The 19,367-nt window shown below is 35.9% G+C and overlaps 1 protein-coding gene across 5 annotated transcripts in view; it reads left to right on the plus strand.

Moving 5' to 3' along the window:
- ICE1 (interactor of little elongation complex ELL subunit 1) overlaps nucleotides 1-17,498 on the plus strand; it is a 37,120-nt gene extending 19,622 nt beyond the window's left edge. For all 5 annotated transcript variants that reach the window (XM_058830722.1, XM_058830723.1, XM_058830724.1 and 2 more), the window contains 7 exons: nucleotides 1,100-5,560; nucleotides 7,313-7,481; nucleotides 10,360-10,520; nucleotides 13,165-13,355; nucleotides 14,554-14,660; nucleotides 15,563-15,661; nucleotides 16,598-17,498. In XM_058830722.1, the coding sequence (XP_058686705.1) occupies nucleotides 1,100-5,560; nucleotides 7,313-7,481; nucleotides 10,360-10,520; nucleotides 13,165-13,355; nucleotides 14,554-14,660; nucleotides 15,563-15,661; nucleotides 16,598-16,779 (5,370 nt within the window). In that variant the 3' untranslated portion in view covers nucleotides 16,780-17,498. The remainder of the gene's footprint in view (nucleotides 1-1,099; nucleotides 5,561-7,312; nucleotides 7,482-10,359; nucleotides 10,521-13,164; nucleotides 13,356-14,553; nucleotides 14,661-15,562; nucleotides 15,662-16,597) is intronic.
- Nucleotides 17,499-19,367: the final 1,869 nt, after the last annotated feature.

Below are 19,367 nucleotides of genomic sequence, written 5' to 3' on the forward strand. Positions count from 1 at the left end.
AAGAAATCGTGATTTTGTATTCCTGGGTTTTTTTTGTTTTGTTGCTTTTTTTTTTTTAATCAGTATTAGTTACTTGTGCACTAAAAGGATCTCTGTGTGTTTAGATCCATACAGATACTTCGTAGACCTTGTAGCATACTGCCTGTGGAAAGGAGCAAACACATAATCTTCAGAAGTATATGTGTCATGGTTTAGCCCCAGTCAACCACTAAGTACCACACAGCCACTTGCTGACTTCCCCACCAGCAGGATCCTGGGGAGAATTGGAAAAGTTAGAAAACATGTATTGAGATAAAGACAGTTTAATGGGAAAAGCTGTGCACACAAGCAAAGCAGAACAAGGAATTCATTCCCTCTTTCATATGAGCAGGCAGGTCAACAGGGCTCCATCATGCATAATGGTGACTTGGGAAGAGAAATGTCATCGCTCCAAATGTCCCACCCTTCCTTCTTTCCCTTTCTTTATATGCTCAGCATGATGCCATAACAGTATGGGATGTCTCTTTGGTCCAGTGGGGTCAGCTGTACCAACTGTCTCCTTCCAGCTTCCTATGCACCCTCACCAGTGTGGCAGTAGGAGAAGCAGAAAAGCCCTTGATGCTGTGCAAGCACCACTCAGCAGTAATGAAAGCATCTCTATATTATTAACACCATTTTCAGCACAAATTCAAAACATACTCCCAAAGTAGCTACTGTGAAGAAAATTAACTAGCCAAAAACCAGTACACAGTCACCTATGTCTAAACTTGCTGTCATAATTTCCCATTGGTGCAGACTTAAAGTCCCAATTTATGTTCAGTGTAAGCATGGCTTTCATAGCAAAATTCCAGAGCTTGAAAGTTAAATGCTACTCAAATGCTCTTTTCCAGTAATTTTAGGAATGCCAGTAGGTAGATAAAGAAATCTCCTACTTTTTACAGAGGTACTTCAACTTACTATGAACAACAATGATGGATAAAGTTGTAATTTTGTTGACCAGCCTTAATCTCCCGAAACCACTGCATGTCAGGGCTTTAAGGGTACTTGTTTAGAAAAGTAGGTCTTAAAACTGATACTAAAATTTAGATTTTTAACTTTGTGGTTTTTTTTTTGATTGAAGGATATGTTGTTGGGAGAAGTCACAGATTCCAGTTTTGAAGAAGACGAATGCAGTACTTCTGCAGTGGAGGATATTTTACAAGAAGACCAAGTTCAGTCTCCAAGTTATAATGTAATCAGCCCTGGTGATGAGTGTAACAGACAGTCCAAATCATGTGAGCATGATTTTGCTGCAGAAATCTCACTTAATCTGAGTTGGAATGAAAAGAGCATTCATATCAGTCCAAAGATGTCAAGCAAGGAGGAGAGAGATGCTGAAAGAAAGCAAGCTGAAGGTGCTACTCTAATTACAAACATGGAAACTAACAAAGATTGTTTGGAGGAGAATTCTGAGGATATGGAAACTGAGAACAGAGAGCTAACTGGAGCAACAGCACATGAATCAGAAGACATGGAAGAACAGAAAGGAGATGGTGAGGACATGGACAGTGAAGAGGGAGATTCTTCTGCAGATTTTATGTTACAAAGTTTCAAGCCTCAGAATCAGATAGAAAAAAGTAGTGTGGTAGAGCAAACAGAGGAGAATGTAACCTTAATTACGGCTGTTGATAATGAGGGTACACATGGAAAATATGGTGAATTAGTGAATGCAGAAAGAGAGAAATTAGTAGCACAGAGAGAAACTCCAATAGAGGCATCTGTTCTGCAAAGTGTTACCTCTTTGCTATCTGAGGAATGCATTGTGCTTCAAAGAGAAGATGCTGAGGAAAAATCTGATGTGTTGATAGAAAATGAAGTGGTTGAAAATAAATCAAAAAATGTAATCAAATTAACTAATGTGGCTGGAGCTATTGAGATCTCTGCACAATCTCAGTGCTCTGAAATAAAATATGACAGTGAAGAGATTCTGGAGAAACAACATATGCAAACAAAAGACGAAGTGAACAGAGAATGTGAACAAGAGACTGTTAAAGTCTCTAGCCATTACTTACCTGTATCTGGTGCTGAAGAAATCAGAACCTTATTTTCAGTCTTTCCAAAAGATGAACAGCTCAAAATTGAAGATGTTAATATAACCAGAGCTCCAACTATTGAACTAGCTATGAAATTTAACAGAGAAAGTGTTCTAGAAGTAGCTGAATTGTCAGAGCTACTCCATAGTGCAGAAAATGTAAAATCAGTAGATGTAAAGGAGGGGGTATATTTACAAAGCAAACCACATAATGAGGAAGATGGTAGTAATTTATCTCAACGGACTCAAAGAAACTTGGAAAATATACTTGCACTTACAAAGACAGGACACATTATTGGTGCAGAAAGCAGTGTAGCTAAGTGTGAATCCTCTGTGTTAGATTTTACAGAAGAGAAAGGTGAAATAAAACAATCTGAAAACTTACATAATACATTAGAATGTGGGCAATCCAAACCTCAAAACTTTAGAGTGTTTGAATCTCTAGAGACTGAAGTCAAAGTTAATCCAGAAGATTGCGGAGGGGAAAGCAGTGAGTTGTTAGCAAGAGGGGGTACTATTGAATCTGTCTTACAAAGTAATCCTACTTCTCAGGAACAGCTTGAAAAACCTCTGACTCAGCTCTTGAAAACTGAAAATGTTAAATGTGATGAAATAGAAAGGAAATTAAATAAACAAAGCAAGGAATTGGTGACTGAGACTTGTTCCAGTTCACTAAAGTGGGAAAAGAATGTTGTGAAGAAAAATAATATTTCAGAGATCATTTGCCAGCCTACTTCAGAAATGGATGATGGAAGTGGTTTGGCTTTTTCTACTCAAAAAGACTTGGAAAAATGCTGCATAAATAATGAGGAAACTAATTCTCCTGTGCAAGTGGGAATTGTCTTGGAATCCACAAGACCCCCTGATACAAATTTCAGTCTTCAGAAAGTTGTTGGTTTTGTCAAAACTAATTTCACAGGAAAGACTGCTGTTTCCTGTACTCAGGAAAACAAGGGACATACAAATTCTGTTATGAATGGTACATTTACCTGTTCTTCAGAAAACTTAGAAGAGGGTGCTGAGATTCTGTCTGTTGGAAAAGTCAACATGGCCAAAGAACTGGGCTGCCCTGAGAGAGAATGCGTACACAAAAATGAAATGAAAACTTCAGATAAGGAGCAGCCAGTAGATAAAGAACCTCAGGCATCTACTAAATCACAGATCATGTATGCAAACTCTTACAAGAATGCTCTTCTCCTCCAAAAGTTAGATTGCCAAGAATCAGGATGCAGGACTTATACATCGAGAGTTAGAACAGATCCTTCTGTAACTGGTTCACTAACAGGTGGGGGAGAAAGTAAAGAACTGAATAGTTTTGAGGGTTCTGGGGAAAATGCCATAATAAAGTGTAAAAGTGATTTTGACATGTCAGAGCAGAACAATGACTGTGAAGAGAAAGATTGTTCTATAGAAAAAGTTAAGTATGTGAAGTGTTCTGAATGTGTTCCAATGTTCAGAAACAAACTGAGAGCTTCCAGGAGAATTGCAGTGGATGCTCTGGAAACTGGCGCAATTGTTGATGCTGATTACCAAGTATGTGAGCTTCATTCAATGATGCATCCAGGAAATACTTTCACAGTTAGTCACCTAAAAGCAGGCACTGTAGTGGATATGAATACACACTGTGAACCAAACAGCTCTGGAGATACTGCAGATGAGTGGTCAAGTGTGACTGGGGAGGGTTATCCTGAAGACTCGGCCTCTTGGAAAAGGGAATGTATATTAATAACCTCTGAAAATACTGAGAGTACTAATGAGCTCATGCTGGAGTCTAACATAGCTGGATGCATTAGTCACAGTGAGGAAAGTCTCTTAAAATCTGGGATATCAAAAGAAAGCCCTGTGATGCCAAATGCTTCAAAAAATAGGTTACCACTATGCAAAATGTTAAATGGATTCTCAGAAAATTGCAGGCTGGCTGTAAAAAACAGTAAATTAAATACAAGAATGTTAGCACTTGACAGTTTCTTAGAAGAAAATGATTCTGAAAAGCTACAGTCAAATGGGGAACAAAGTCTGTTACACCGTGTTGATGTGGGGGTCTCAGTGATTGAAGAATATAATAATAATCAAATTTGCAGTGCTTGCAACACAGGAGAAAGCAGCACTGATGTTATCAGAGATAGTGACAGAAAAAAAAATTCACTCAAGTATCTTCCAAATCCAGATGTAAGGTGCAGTTGTCAAACAGTTGGGCAGCTTTCTGAACCACAACGGACGGTATTTGAGAAGTTACATATGGTGGAATCAGAGTCTTGTGCTCTCAAAAAGAGCAATAAATTGAGGTGTAAAGAGCAAGAACCATCTGAAATCTTGACTGTTTCTACCAAGACAGCTGCCCAAGTAATGCATACCAAGCTATCAAAGAGACTGTTTCAAGGTAAAAGAAAAACAAAGACTCTTAAAGTTACTCAGCCAGTTCTTGCAAATGCTAGTACTTCTGTGGCAACAAAATGCTCATCTGAGATGATAAATAAAATCAGGGAAGAGATAGGTCCTCCTCTGCCCCCCTTGCTACTGCCTCTGATTGCTACTCCTCCAAAAACTTCCTGTACTGTGTCCCCAGTAACATCTTCTACAGATCAATCCTCTTTGCTTTCTCCTCTTGATGACCTGATATCCCCACTACGCAAAACTCCTCTTCTTCCTCTCGTGTCTCCATTAGCAGATACTCCAAAAGTAAAATCTGCTCTTTTTTCTCCTCCCTCACCCTCAGAAATGGCAGTAGGTAGAAGGATTTGCTCCTCACCTTTGAAATTTTGTACTTCCATTCCAAAGCATGCACTTCCCGTTCCAGGAAGATTTCCTCTCTTGGCAGCAGTTAGTGCTGGTCCAGGTGCTCCTCAGGAGAACTCTGTAAAAATATTGGACACTATGTATCCAGAGCTGTCTGCAAGGGCAAGGACACTAAACATTCTGAAAGGCAATATTCAGCTTAACCGATGCGCTTTTCCAGACAGCCAAAGTTTGCCAGGACCTGTATCTCAAACAGGTGGATTCAAAGCCATTGCATCTACATCAACTGCTTTTGTTAAAGCTGGGAGCAATATGAAATCTGATAGTAGCAAAGATGAAGACAAAGATATGCAAAATCAGCAATTGTTTTCAAGATCATCAAATCGCCTTGAAAAAAGGACACTATTGCAGGTATCTATGCCAAGAAGTGCCAAAAGACTGAGGCTGGACAGTGAACCGCCAAGGATGGAGCCCAGTGATACTACAGCTGTCAGAAATACTAAAAATACCATTTCTGAAATGCAGGAGGCTTTCCATGGTAAAAGCTGTGAAATCAGTGATTCATCACACAGCTCCAATTTAGAAGAATCACTACCAATAAAGAAGGATCCTGACTGCCAGAAAGTTTCTTTGGCATTAAAGAAAGTTGCTGAATCCTGTTTTGACTTGTTACCAGTTATTAAAGGTCATGTGTATGTTGGTAGTATCTCAAAGATTCCAGTAATGAGAGATGAAGAGAGAGAAGTTGTCTATGAATTTGGTATAAAAAATAAGGTAAGTAGCATAATTTTAAATGTTATGGTTTAATAACCACTTCTGTGCAGATGCAAAGAGTATAAGCTTATAGTATTTGAATTCTTAATTGTTCTAGCAATCTCCTCTTCCAAAGGAGAAGTCTTGAAAGGTTATTAGAAATCTAAATTTGTATAACATAAGAAAATACTGAACAAGAAATTATTGTTCAGTGGTGTCCAAGATGCAAAACTACATGTATAAATACATATGTTTTTCTGATGTATGCATAAACCACTTTATTTTTGCAGCACTTTGTGAAGTGGATAGTATTAACAGTTGTAAGAGTTCCTCCAAAATTACTCTATTATTTTTTAATTAAAAAATATAAACCTCATTGTATATACTGGTATATAATTTTGTTCTATGTTTTCATTTACTGTTCTACATCAGGTTATTAAATTTAATTTTATTGGAAAATTCTTTCCTTATTTTATTTCTCAGAACTTCCTTTGCATCAGTGTTGAAAAATTTCACTTCAATTGCCATATTTCTCATAGATAATTTGTTGTCTACAGCAGAAAAATTCACTGATACATGGCAGCATTTTGTCCTGTTATAGCCCTTGTACGTAATTAAGTTGTTCTCAGAAGTTGCTACCAAGATCTCAGGTCATCTTTGTCAGGAGTTGTCAAGTCTGGTAACTTCATAGAAGCAAGGCTTGTAGCTTTATACTTTCAGGTCCAGCTAGTAGCAAGGTCAAGCATGTGCTCCTTGTAGACAGAAATGCATACAGTACACACTACTCTTATTCCCTTGTCTGGCTAATCAGATTGAAATCAGAGGAAAATAAATACATTCATATATGTACAGACAATATGGATTGCCCCAGCAGCTAACATTAGGCACTCAGTATATCCAGTAGGTGACATTCTTCCCACTTGTCTAGACACTGACAAACACTGCAACTAGACAAACTTACAGACACAGAAAGCTACACACATTCCTCCAGCAGCTGGTCCAGACTTGTGTTTGGCCCTCAGACTCATGGTCTTTCAGGTAGCTGGCTTCTGGTTCCTGCCAAAGCTAACACTCGGAATCCCTATTGCCCACAGGTACTCAGTCTGAACTGTGTACTCTCCAGCACCTGGCTCCTAAACCTCTCTTATCCTACTCCCCACTTTCAAGTCTCCCTCTAAGCATCCCCTAGTAAGTCATGCACAATCTGCACAATCCCAGTATTCTTCTTCCTTGCATTTCATACTGAGTCCCATGTTACTATAGGCAGCAGCATCTCCCCATCTCCTGCAGTGTGTTCAGTGATCTGGGGAAAGACTGCTGTTAACTTACCTAGTAAATCGCACACCTGGACAATGGGCTGTTTGTCCTTCTGTGGCATCTTTGGAAGTAGCTAAGTCAGGGTGCTTACATTTGCTCTGATTAGGTTATTTGGGTTACTCTACCTGTCATTATTCCTCTCCTCATTCCTTCTACTTGTCATTATTCCCATTGTTCTTTGAGGAAGATGGTTATTAATAACTAAACAATTTCTATTCAAACAATAGTACCCCTATCCATCGTTTGTTTATATAGCATGTTTATTCTGGGAAGTTGCCTGCTCCTTCCTCTTTTTTTCTTTCACTGGTTGCCTCTGATTTACTTTCCTGCATTTTTAAATGTATGCAAACAGTATTCCTGCAAATAAGATAGTATTTCTTTTTAGTTATACTACTGCAATGTTGTCAAGTATTCTTAAGTATGTAATAGTCTAACAATATATTTTGTGTCTTATAGCATTTAGCAGAGTCTTTGCTGCATGTTATTCTCAAAAAGCTGAAGGCTCAGAAGAATGCCACGAATTACAATTTCAGTCAGGCTCTTTGTCGAGTCTATGCAGGAATTTGTCGACAGTTGGGAGATTTGGAAAGAGCCCGTCTTTTCTGCTATAGCCTACTTAAAGAAGGTAGTGTGTGGCTTAGTGGCCTTATATCTTAAATATGCTACGTGTCTTTGCTGTAGTGTTATGTTTGTAAAAACAAACAGAAATCCTTTTACAGGGTTGTTTTCCTTAGAACTTTTTTCTGTAATGCAGAAGTATAGACTGTTCTAGAAGAAATTCCCGTTCTCATAGTTCCGCCACATCTGTGCTGTAGTTTTGTGGTGACCTGGGCTCTTAGTAGTCTACTTTTTTTTCCAAGGAAATATTTAATTTAGGATACTCTGTGCTTTCATTTCTTTGCCATCTCCAAAATGATAATGTGATTTCTGGGAATTTCGTTCTTCTAGCCTATTAGTATTTTCTTATTTTAATTGCGTTGGTACTGATTCATGAAGTGTGATTTAAAACCAGGTATTTAAAATACTGTTAGGAGCTGGACAATACCTTGATCAAAACTAGTGTATTTTTATATGTCCTCCTTAAAATCTTTTATCTGTTTTAATCTGTTATCCAAATTCTCACTTGGCTGAGAAGTTTTTTGCATTTTGGTTCACTTCCTTTAACACCCTGCCTTTTGGTCACAGGAACAAAGGTGAGACATACATACTGTTGCTAAATGAAGAATCTTAGTTTTGGAAGATTAAAGCTCACTAAGTTTGAAAATAGTATACTGGTATCTGTGTTTCACATTAAAATAAATATTAAAATTCAAGAGCACTGACAAGCAAAGTGCTACAGCTTGAGATTGTTTCAACTACTTGCTGTCTTTCATATAACACTCCTGGTTTTTTTTTTTTTAATCTTAAAAAGGTTTGTGATTTCATTTTGTTATTAATTAACATTTTTTGTGGAGGTGTAATGTTTTTGTTTGATTTCTTTTTGGAATTCCCCTCTGTTTTTCTATCTCTTAGTCCATTATAACTCTACATTTACTTCTTTCATGTTAATAGCTTTAATACTGCACCATGTTAGAAACTATACTTGTCAGATATATTTTCTGACTCTAAAATAATAATTAAGCCTTTTGTTTTGCAGTATCTTACTGCTTTTTATTTTTTTTGGACTCTTGCAAATATTAAACATTCCCCCTTTTTTAATTTCTTTTTCTGTCTAAGATCCAAACTTTAATAGCTAAATGCAGAACTTTTATTGGATGATTTATTCTTCTATACATTGAATTGCATAAGTCTCTATTGTCATTGTTCTGTGGTTTTGTAGTTATTTTTTGAATGGGAGCAGCTGTAAACATATCTCAAGTGCTGTTTTGGCTTTATAAAATTTGTTTGATTTTATTTGATTACTATGCATTTATTTTTGGCTTTCCTCTTTCATGTAGTTTCACATATTCTCATCTGAATTATAGCATCACAAGCTACACAGTTACCAAATTCACTATAAACAATCAGTATTACTTCTTTAGACTAACATCATCTGTTGTCTTGATGACTTTGTTTTCCATTGTTTTTGTTCTGTTCTCATTTCAAGTATTCTGCCTTAAGTGACTATAAATAAAATGTTACCTTTTTGGTTAATTTTCCTTTTACCTCTCTTCTGTTCCCTGCCTTTTTTCTGTTTGTCACTTTTCTCTTTTTGATGCCCCTTGAACTCTGACTCATCACTGAGTGAATTTTATAAGTGCTTCAAATTCCTGGGCAGGCAATTCAAGTTGTCAGTAATTCCAGTTCACCAATAGTCCTGATAGAAGAAAGTTAATTCTTCACACGATGAGCAGCTTCAGAGTAGAAGGTTCATCCAAGACACTTCATTGAGGTCTAAATTCTTTATGCTCATTAAAGCTTCTTGGTTTGATGTATTTTGATATGCTTCCTAGTTCTTAAGATGTTTCAAAAAATGTAGAAGTTATGCTGAAGTGAAGAGGGGAAGATACATTTAGCTTTTGAGATTTCATTGGTTTTTTGTGTAGTATTCCAGGCATATGTATTCCAGTATAGCATTTCATGGATGAAACTGATATCTACTTTTTTACTTATTCCAATGTATTTGTTATGGCTTACAGTCTGCACGCTCATATTTTATCTTAGTATTTTGCCTTGAAGCTCTCAAGGCTCTCTCAGCTTTGGTATTCAGAAGAGTCTTTTGGCTTCCCATTGATGGCCTGGAACTCTGTCCTCTCTAACTGATAGTTGTCAGATACTAGCTCTGAATTACTTTAATGAATGAGGATTCTTCAATTATATGGAGTAGCACAGTTTTTTACATCTATGGAATTACAAATAGTAGCATGCAACTATTTGCATATATTCATATATGCTCACATACAACTTGTATAATATGTAATTTCTTTGAAAAAGTCTGGGAAAACTGCTGAGCAATATCAGGTTTGAGTTGTGTGAACGTTTTTTGCAGGCCTTTTACATATATATATATACATATACATATGTTTCACAGTTGTATGGGTGCAAGATATTAGCAAGTACTGTAGATTATTTTTTTCTTTGGACTAATTCTAGTTTGGTCCAGTGATCAGAGTGCTTATTTGTGACTGCGATGTATTAGGTAGGTTATTGGCATGCATCTTCTACTCTAAATTAATCCTAAATTAAAGAATCCAGTTTCAATGCTCTAAGACCACTCTCCTTCGTGAATTAAAGTGCAATAAGATGGAGAGGGAGTGAATTTACAATGGGAGAGGTGGCTTAAGGTTTGTTGGTGTTCTACTGGTGTTTCTTGTTTGTTTTTTTTTTCTTGAATCTTTTCTTCTTTAGTCTAAGGACTGAGATATGCTAGTATGACTCCCTTTCCTTAGGCTGCAGTTGTGATGTGATTTCTGTTTCTGTTTTCCTAGTTACCTTGTTGAATGTACTAGCTTTTAATGCCTGAATATATATTTTTGTGTTTTAAAATGTTAAAAATTTACCTCATTATTTCTTTTTTTCCTTAGACTTTCCAGACTCAGAGAAATTGATTTTATTTATCACCAATGTATGGTCTGACATATTTGTCTTCCAAGGTGCAATTAACAAAGCTATGCAATTAGTTGTCAGACAGAGTGCAAGCAATGAGATGCTGGCCTGTTTAAGTGCTTATCTCAACTGGGACCAGGTAATGTCTGATTTCATTGTGGGTATCAGCTTTTGTCAGCATTGATTGCTTTGCTGGCTGAATCAAATCAAGCCACTTACTTTTCTAGTGAAGGGTGTGAATATCTCATGGAGGCTGTATGATTGCACAACTAATGCCACTTGAGGCCTTTTTCCCCTAGCTGTCTAGACCCTACTAGAATACAATACTTTTCTTAGAAGTTTTCCCTGTTAAATACTAATCCATCTACTGAACATTAAAAGTAAAGGTTGTTTTTAAACAATCTTTTAACTAGAGTGTTGTTGGACTAGAGAATTATTTCCATCTGTGGAACTGTTCTTTGAGATGTTTTTTGCTTTTGCTTTGTATTGTTGCCTTTTAATATATGTTTTGGTTTCATTTTTGTAGTTCTCTGTGTAACAGGCAATACATTGCAATAGTTAATTTCAAAATGAATCTGTTTTTACACATGATCTTTTTGCAAGGTAGACTGTAAATACTTGTTTATCACAAAAAAACTTAGGTTAATTTCATAAACAATTGGTGTGATCAATACAAAACCAGTGATACCAGAAGAGGGATGACCAGTGAGAGCTGACTTCAAGTCTTTGAGCTATAAGGCAAATAATTTAATTTCTATCAGTTTTCAGCAGGTACATATTACCATCCTGAAAAGAATGTTGCGAGGAGAAAAAATTTAAATCATTGAGAGCAATTTTGTATCATGCAAATGGAAAGCCAAAGGTGCTTTGCTTCGAAAGGGATTTTTATAACAGGCTTTTATATCTGTTTGAAGGCTAGGACCTTATATTTTTGAAAACTCCATATTAATGCCAGGCTTGCTTCCTGGAGGTGAAATTATTTTGTAAATATCAAGTGAACAAAATCATATTGATTCATAGCTGTCCTGATTCTGGTCAGGACAGGATTAATTTTTACAGTAGCCAAAAGGGGGCATGGCTGGGACCTGGAGGTTTATTCTGTACCACCTCACATCATTACCAGGGATGTGGAGAAGTGAGTCTCTTCCAGGCCAGCATAGTGTGGTGGAGGGAGAGGTTGGGTATTGTTGTTTCCATGTGAATTTTTGGTCTCTCTTTTGTACCCTCCATCATTAGTGTTTGTTGCTCTTACTGTTTTTTTCTCATCTCATTGCTGTTTCCAGTAAATCGTTCTTATCTCAGCCTGTGATCTTTACATTTTGTGCCTCCAATTCTCCTCTCCATCCCGACACAGAGAAGAGGAAAGGAGAGGAGGGAGGAAGCAAGCAGTGCTTAGTGTTTCAGTGGGAGCACTAATTTGGAGAATACCATTCCTAAACCATGACAATAGCTCATCTATTCCTTATCCTAATATGCTGCTCTACAACTGCCTTGAGGAATGCAGTAGTCTTACTGCTGTCATCATAGCCTTTCAGTGCTGTATGATAATTTTCTTTTCTTTAGCCTCTGAAGCCAGCCCTCAATTTAATATGGTATCACTGAAATTTAGTCCCCTAAACCTCTTGCTTTAGTGCAGGAGCGAGTTAATTTGGCATGGATTTGTATCTGGGATTTACTGTTAAATCACAGTTGTGATGTAGCATTAAGATCTGGTATTCAGAGTTATGCTGTACTGCAGTCCGTGTTTAGTGAAGAATTTGTATTCTCTATTCTGTTAGGTTACAACTTTTAGTAACATTTTAGCAGAGATGCACACAAGAATGTCCTAGTAGATGTTCCTGGAAATATTAATTCTTTACAGTCACATTACCTACTTTATTAATGGATCTCTGAAATAGGAGAGCTGTTGCAGCTGGGGATAAAGACCTCAGAATTTTCTATATTGAATATAGGAAATGACATCATCCTGTCTAAGCTCTGTTTTACTTGGGTAGAAATACAGGTACACAATTATTAACAATTATTAACAATGATTAACAATAACTGTTATACATACAATTTTAGGAGAAGATTATTCTACTTTTGAAGGTAAAACTCACATGGAATGGCTATTTATTTCTTGATCAAAGCATGTCATTTTAGTGACTTGCACCATGGCAGAACTTGCCAGTTATATGAGGTTTTGTACTGAGAAGGTCTGCCAAGCATCTATTCTTTTTATGTGATAAGCCTAGACTTTTTTTATGAATACATCAGATATTTAAAAAATATTTGTTTTTAAATTTCCTTTCTTCCCCTACCTATTTAATTAGCAGAATAGTTTCACGTGGCATATTTATTTGCTTCAAAAATTCGAAGTATTTGTTTGCAAATTCACAAATTTATGAAGAATAAAGAGTAACAAATTTTAAAATTATTTAGAAAGTGAACAATATTAGACTAATCTTTTTGCACTGGGAAAACACTCTTCTTACCTTAATGCTGCATTGAGAGAAACAAAAATCCCTAAATTGTAGAAGGAGATGAGAGAGTTGTTCTGAGATCTGACATTTTTCTTGTTTGGGTATTTTTATCCCCAGACTCTCCTTTTAGTAAAGGCATCAGGAAAAATACCTAGTACTTGAAGGTTTTGGTTTATGTACTGTATTTGTTTGTGTTAATTCAACCCTAAAGTTGGATTTATGGTGTAAGATGCTGTATGGGGTCAGTATCAAATATTTGTAAGTTTGGTTATGGGCTGGTAACTTTTCATGCATTAAGATAATTACCTTCTAAAATTCCAGAGTTCATCTTTAGATGCTGGTGTTATGATCTCAAACCTGCTTTCAGAAATGCAGTCATGTACAAAAGTAGAATTTCACTTGAGTGAGCAGTATGGAGAAGATCTCAGTGAAGACGCTTGGCAGTATATATTTGCTCTTGATCTACTCTGCTCTCACATGAAGTGGGAGTGGACACATGATAATGTTATAAGGTACTGTGCCAATCACTTCTTTCAAATGTTTTCTTTGTGGGTTTTTTTTGTGGTTTGTTTTGGTGGTGTTTTTTTTGTTTCCCAAATTCATTATGAATTAGCTTTTAACATAAAAAAATATTGCATAGGTATTTAGAAATGAGGATGTTTCAACCTGATATACTACTGTGTATACATGCATTGTTTTAAGATAGGAGTGATCGATGAGGAAATGTAGGATTTTATGGTACTGTTCCAAGCAATGAACCCTGTTAGAACTGTTCTAGTAAAGAATTGTTTTCAAAACAGCTATGTAAGATTTTGAGATTAATTGTCAGTCAGTAAAGCAAAATAATTGTCTTCTTCTGAACTTGTTGAATTTCCCTCTCCCCACTGTAGAAAATGAGGGTGGAATTTCTGATATGGAAATAAAACTGCTTCAGTGCTGAAAGTGAAATATATCCATACTTACTAGTGTATTATCTGGATTTCATTCTGATTTTGATTCTAAAATAATTATAATACTTAGATTCAATGTTTAAAATTTTCTTTGAACCTATAATCCATGATATGGACTGCTACCATATTTAACCTTGTTTGAAAGACTTCATTTTGATACCTATGCTTATCTGACAGCCTTGATTTTCTATATACAGGTTGCATGACTTAGTAGACATTTGTTTATCTTTGACATAATTTTTTTAGAAAACTGGAAAGTGCTAGTATAAAATGAGATGGTATGGATTATAAGTGATACGTAAAATCATCATTGTCTTGTATACCAGTTCCATACTTTCAGATAGTAAAGAAGTTATTTTTGTGAAATACTTTAAAAATTAATACATATTAGCTTCAGTGAAACATATGTAGTTTTAATTAAAGCCATACCAAAGATGATCATCTCTAAGTTGTGCTAATAATAGGTAACTAGGTCTATTAGTATAATTTTAAGGATTAAAAAAGTCTTACTTTGGGTCTTTTTAGGTTTAAAAACGAGCACATCCTACTTGTAACATACAAACTGAATTTTCAGTCATATTAGAAACTTACAGAACATATCAGCATGACATTTGAAAGCAACACATTTTCATACACACCTGTGAAGTCAGTCTGCCTAAAGTTAGTAATAAACAAGAGTCATTCGCCTTCATTATTGTATGAATACTATAACCACCCCTTCATGCAATATGATATTTTCAAATTCATTTTTCATTCACAGCAAAGTACTTTGGCCTTCTATGGATAACTGGATAAAGAAGATAAAGGGGCATGAAACAGTTCAATCCATTAGTGATAGTGTTATAGCATTGACACTCAGGCTAATTGGTAAGTGATCTAAATTCTTGGTTGAACTTCTACTTTGTATGAGTGTGTCCTTATGAAAGTGTCAAGCCTGTCTGGAAAGGGAGTTAAAGTATTTTTGAATTTTATTGGATCCTTATGCAGATATTTTCTGTTTATCAGCCTGTGGAAGGAAGGTACTTATGTTTTGAGAGATGTATATTGATTAATGATAAATAATACCAACATGTTTTATGTATTTAACATGAGATCATCTGTAGCCACATATAGAATCATAGAAATCCTGAGTTGGAAGGGACCCACTAGGATCATTGAAATCCAACTCCTACCTTGCACAGTCCAGCTCCAGGAATCACGTCATGTGCCTAATGCATCTTGAACTCAGATAGGATTGGTGCTGTAACCAGTTCCCTGAGGAGTCTGTTACAGTGCCTAACCACTTTCTGGGTGAAGAACCTTTTCCTAATAGCTAACCTAAATGACACAGCTTCATGACATATGGTTTCCAGCAAAGTGTATAAAATACGGTTTTTTATGCAACTTAATACCATAATAAATTTAAGTTAGATTGAATTTTTTGGGATCTAGGTGGCATTTGATGTAAATAGATGTAGTTTGAGTTTCAATAAATATTTTCGGTATGTAGGCTATGTGATATTGTTTATTAAACAAAAAGTGCATTCTTTCTGAGTTTTACACTTTAAAATTGTAAACCTATGGGAGGTTGAATCAATCTGATGAAACATGCCTTAGGTCTAGTTACACAAGGAATAGGACAACTGTTGTTCCCAGGACAACATGGTTACTCTTTTGTAGTTAAAATTTACGTTTTCTGTTGATACTTCAACAGACAGTTGGGAAGTATAAAAGCTGGGAATGGACTGTCTAAATAGTCACATATGTAATAACTCCTTTTTTTCTTTCAGGTCGATTAGGACAAATAGGTTTGAAGGAAGGCTATCTTGCTGCAGTGAAGAATGTTAGTTCAGTAATTGGACTGTTTGTACAGCATGCGAAAGAGGAAGGTAATGTTTTTTTAGAGAAACCTGAGTGTAACATTCACAATGTGAAGTTTTGCAATGCCAGAATATAAATTAAGGCACATAGCAAAACAGCCTGCTTTTGCACAAGTTTGTGTTAGTGCATGACAGGTTTTTCAGTTTGAGTCCCTTTCTCTTACAAAGTTAATGAGCTATGAACAGTATTACCTTGTGTTTGAGACAGAGAAAAATTCTGAGATGGTTTCAGACACCTTGGAATTGGACTGTTTAATGTAAGAGCCTATCAGCTGCATTAGAGATCACTTAAAGGGTGATAAAGTTAAGATCACTTGAAGGGTGAGTGTAACTTGAGCAGCAATAGCTAACTTTTTTACCTGAGTAATTTATGCTGAGGCTTACTACTAACAAAATTGTTGTATTGGGAGAAATTTCAAGATATTGATGAGACTGAAGCAAGGCAATTAGGGCAGCAGAGATCTGTATTGCTAAGTTACTCTGGATATTAAGTACATTTTGCAGTGGAGCATTTGTTAATGTTAGGGAGCTGTTTTGAACCACCTTCTCTTCCTTGCAATTTCAAGTTCTTCTAATTTGGTGGTGTATGGTGTACAGTCTGTGTGTACAGTATGTCTGTGTTTGTTTCAGACTCAGTGTAAACCTTACTGTTTTCTTAAGTCTGCTTACTCTTAACTAAAGTCACTAGATTCTCAACTCTTGTACGCCCTTTGAATACTGAAAAGTTGCTGAATTGAGAAAACTGGAAAGTGCTAGTATTACATTCCTCAAATTATGGAATTTGTGTGCAGGTTGTCATCTTTCTACATTATGGTGGTAGGCATCACAACTGTTGATGTGGTTTATTTTCAGTTCTTGAATAATTGTTTCTATAGATTCAAGATTCCTCAAAACATTCTTGCTTATCAAAGTTTCTGTAAGCTGATTTTCATTAACTTCTTGCAGGTGTTCCCTGGGGTGTGCAGCTGGCAGCCGTATATTCACTATGTGACTTGGGTTCAAGCAATCCAGAAGGTATTGTTGAGGCCATCCATGCTTGGAGAGCAAACGTTCTTAACAACATCCCTCCTGCTATCACAAATGGCATAGCTGAAATCACTTCTCTGTGTGAAATGGAGCTAAACTAAAATGTAGGGAAGTGGACTGACTAAAGGAAGAAGTGCCTTACCAATTAAGCAGTAGTTGGTTCCAGTTAAAAACCATACAAAGCGTATATCTTCTTGTATTTCATGTTTTTAATCAAAATGTCTGATCATGCAAGACAAGGTCAAGTATTTTATTTGGCTTTTCTGTTTGAAGCAAGATTTTTTAAAAAAATAAACAAAAATACTTGCTTTTCCTAGTAGCTGATTAGTGATCTGAAAAGGAGTGCATCTTGAACTCCTGAGATATTTTTGGTTTGAGGAAAATAAAATCAGTTAACAGTTTTCATTCTTTCACCTACATCAGTTTGGAGTATGGACGATTTGACAGAATATTCAGTGTAACTTGAAAACCTGGCTCTATTATTTTGTACTATTTTTATAAAGTAACCATTCAGATAGCAGAACATTCTTCAGATTCTGCTTTATTTTGCTTGAATTGTCTCAAACTTAATTTAAAATACTTGTGGAAAACAGGAAGGAATTGACTTTTTGTGTAGCCATCATGTATGGAGTAACAGAGGTAATAAATCTCTGAACTTGTATATATGGTTTATTCTGATGTGTCTCACATTTGATATTGTTCCACTTGGGGAATTTTGTGTATGTAAATAGAGAGTCAGTTCAAAAAAAGTTTATGTTATTAATTATAGCTTCACTACACTCTGTTTTTGTATCTTTCATAATAAAAGAGACAAACACCATTGTTGTTCTTGTTGATCTTTTTAAATAACACAGTTAACTGTGTTTCTAGCTTATATAAATAGTATTTGGGGGGCAGCAGGAAATTACCTGTTCAGGTAATTTCACTGAATGAATTACCCATAACACTGCAGTTCTGGACATCTCTCCACAAGTTTCTGATCTGCTTTGAGGGCTTGGGAAGTAGCTTTAAAAACTATTGAAAATTTCTATTTTCACTCCGTGGCTGTGCCCATATGAAGGGGTGAGCTTTGCTAATGCAGATTCTGATTGTAATGGGATCTAGCTTCTGACAGAGTTCTGTGGTGCTGATATGCATTGTGATTTTTGTGCCTCTTCCAAGTATGACTACCAGTGCAGTCTTCCTAGCCTTCTGAGAGTTTCTTTCCTCTGAGGTCAAACTGTGTAGAGCAAAGTGGCCACTGATTTCAGTTGCAGCTATAGCTGCTAGCACTCTGGACATCAAATTGACCTCAGGGAGTTTACCACAGGCAAATTGGTCAATGAAAAATGATCTGGTACTATGGGGGATACCTGTGCACAACAGGCACTGCTACAGATGTCTGTCATGAAGGCTTCCAGTAGGGATTCATATAAATTAATTTGTCTGGGACCCTGGGCATTTTGGTGATTCTGAAGACTTTGGGGATTTTATGTGTAGCCTTCATTCACCCTCCTTGCACTAAACTAAGCACAAAATATTTGAAGTGGAACCAGGACAAAAGGAGGCACAGGTTGACAATAAAAATATTGATCATAAATCTGAAAACTAAATGAAATGGGAAATAGAGCGAAAAAAACAAAGAAAGGAACAAAATTAGTAGAGGATCTCAGATGTTTCAGTGCAAAAATGTTGCAACCCAAAAATCTTCACAGCAAATAGAAAAACCTATTTCCTTTAGAATTTTCATAAAACACTGGCATTTGAAGTGTATTAGATTCACAGAGGAAATATCAGAATTTTCCAAGACAAAAAAATCCACAGCTGTACTAATTTGGAACCAAATTTAAAAAAAAAAAAAAAAAAAAATTCAACCTACCCTGAAACCATTTTCATGTGAAGTATTCTGCTTATGTAAGAAAATTTTTTGTGTGTACTGGAAACATGAAACTGGTTTTAATTTTGTGTTCCTCTCTACTGCCCAAACTGCATTGGAACAAGTAAAATTAGAATAATTAATACCCTGAAGGTATTTGCTTCTGTTAAATACTAATCAGTCATCACTCATAAAAAAATACTTGTAATTCACACACACTGTGTCAAATTTACTGTATTTAAAGAGCTTTAAAGAGTAAAATGTTGATATCCATGAAGGATAGTGATTTTCAGTATGTGGAATGCTTTATCCATCTTGATATCTGTTCCAAATACTAAAGTCGTATTTTGTTCAAAATAGCCCATTAAAACAGAGATTTTCAGGTTTCTATCATCATTTACAGATTTTTGCTTTTTTGTTCTTACATGAATATTGAGCATGTGGTTTGTCCAAAACTACGCGTATCAGGAAATGTTCAAGTTTTCACTTCCTCCATGCCTTCTCACATTCCTAAACTAAAACATGAAAAGCTGTCTCAACTGCTAAGACATTAATGTCAACAATCTAAGGTTAGACAAAATGCTAACAGTCAAAATTTATGTCAGATTAAAAATCTCAGCTCTAGCAGTTCTCCTGACTCAAATATGGAAGACAGTAAACATGTATAATAGTTTATTTATAAGGGTAATTGTGACTTCATAACTATTATTTGGTACCTGAAAAATCCCTGATATGTATTTACTCCAGGAAAAGAAACTTGTCATAAATAATGGAAAGCAGTGTAAGTTTGTGTGTAGATGAACAGGATGCTGGAATACGTTGTTCTAGGAAAAG

This window comes from Poecile atricapillus, chromosome 2 (genome assembly GCF_030490865.1).
Source record: "Poecile atricapillus isolate bPoeAtr1 chromosome 2, bPoeAtr1.hap1, whole genome shotgun sequence".
NCBI lineage: Eukaryota > Metazoa > Chordata > Aves > Passeriformes > Paridae > Poecile > Poecile atricapillus.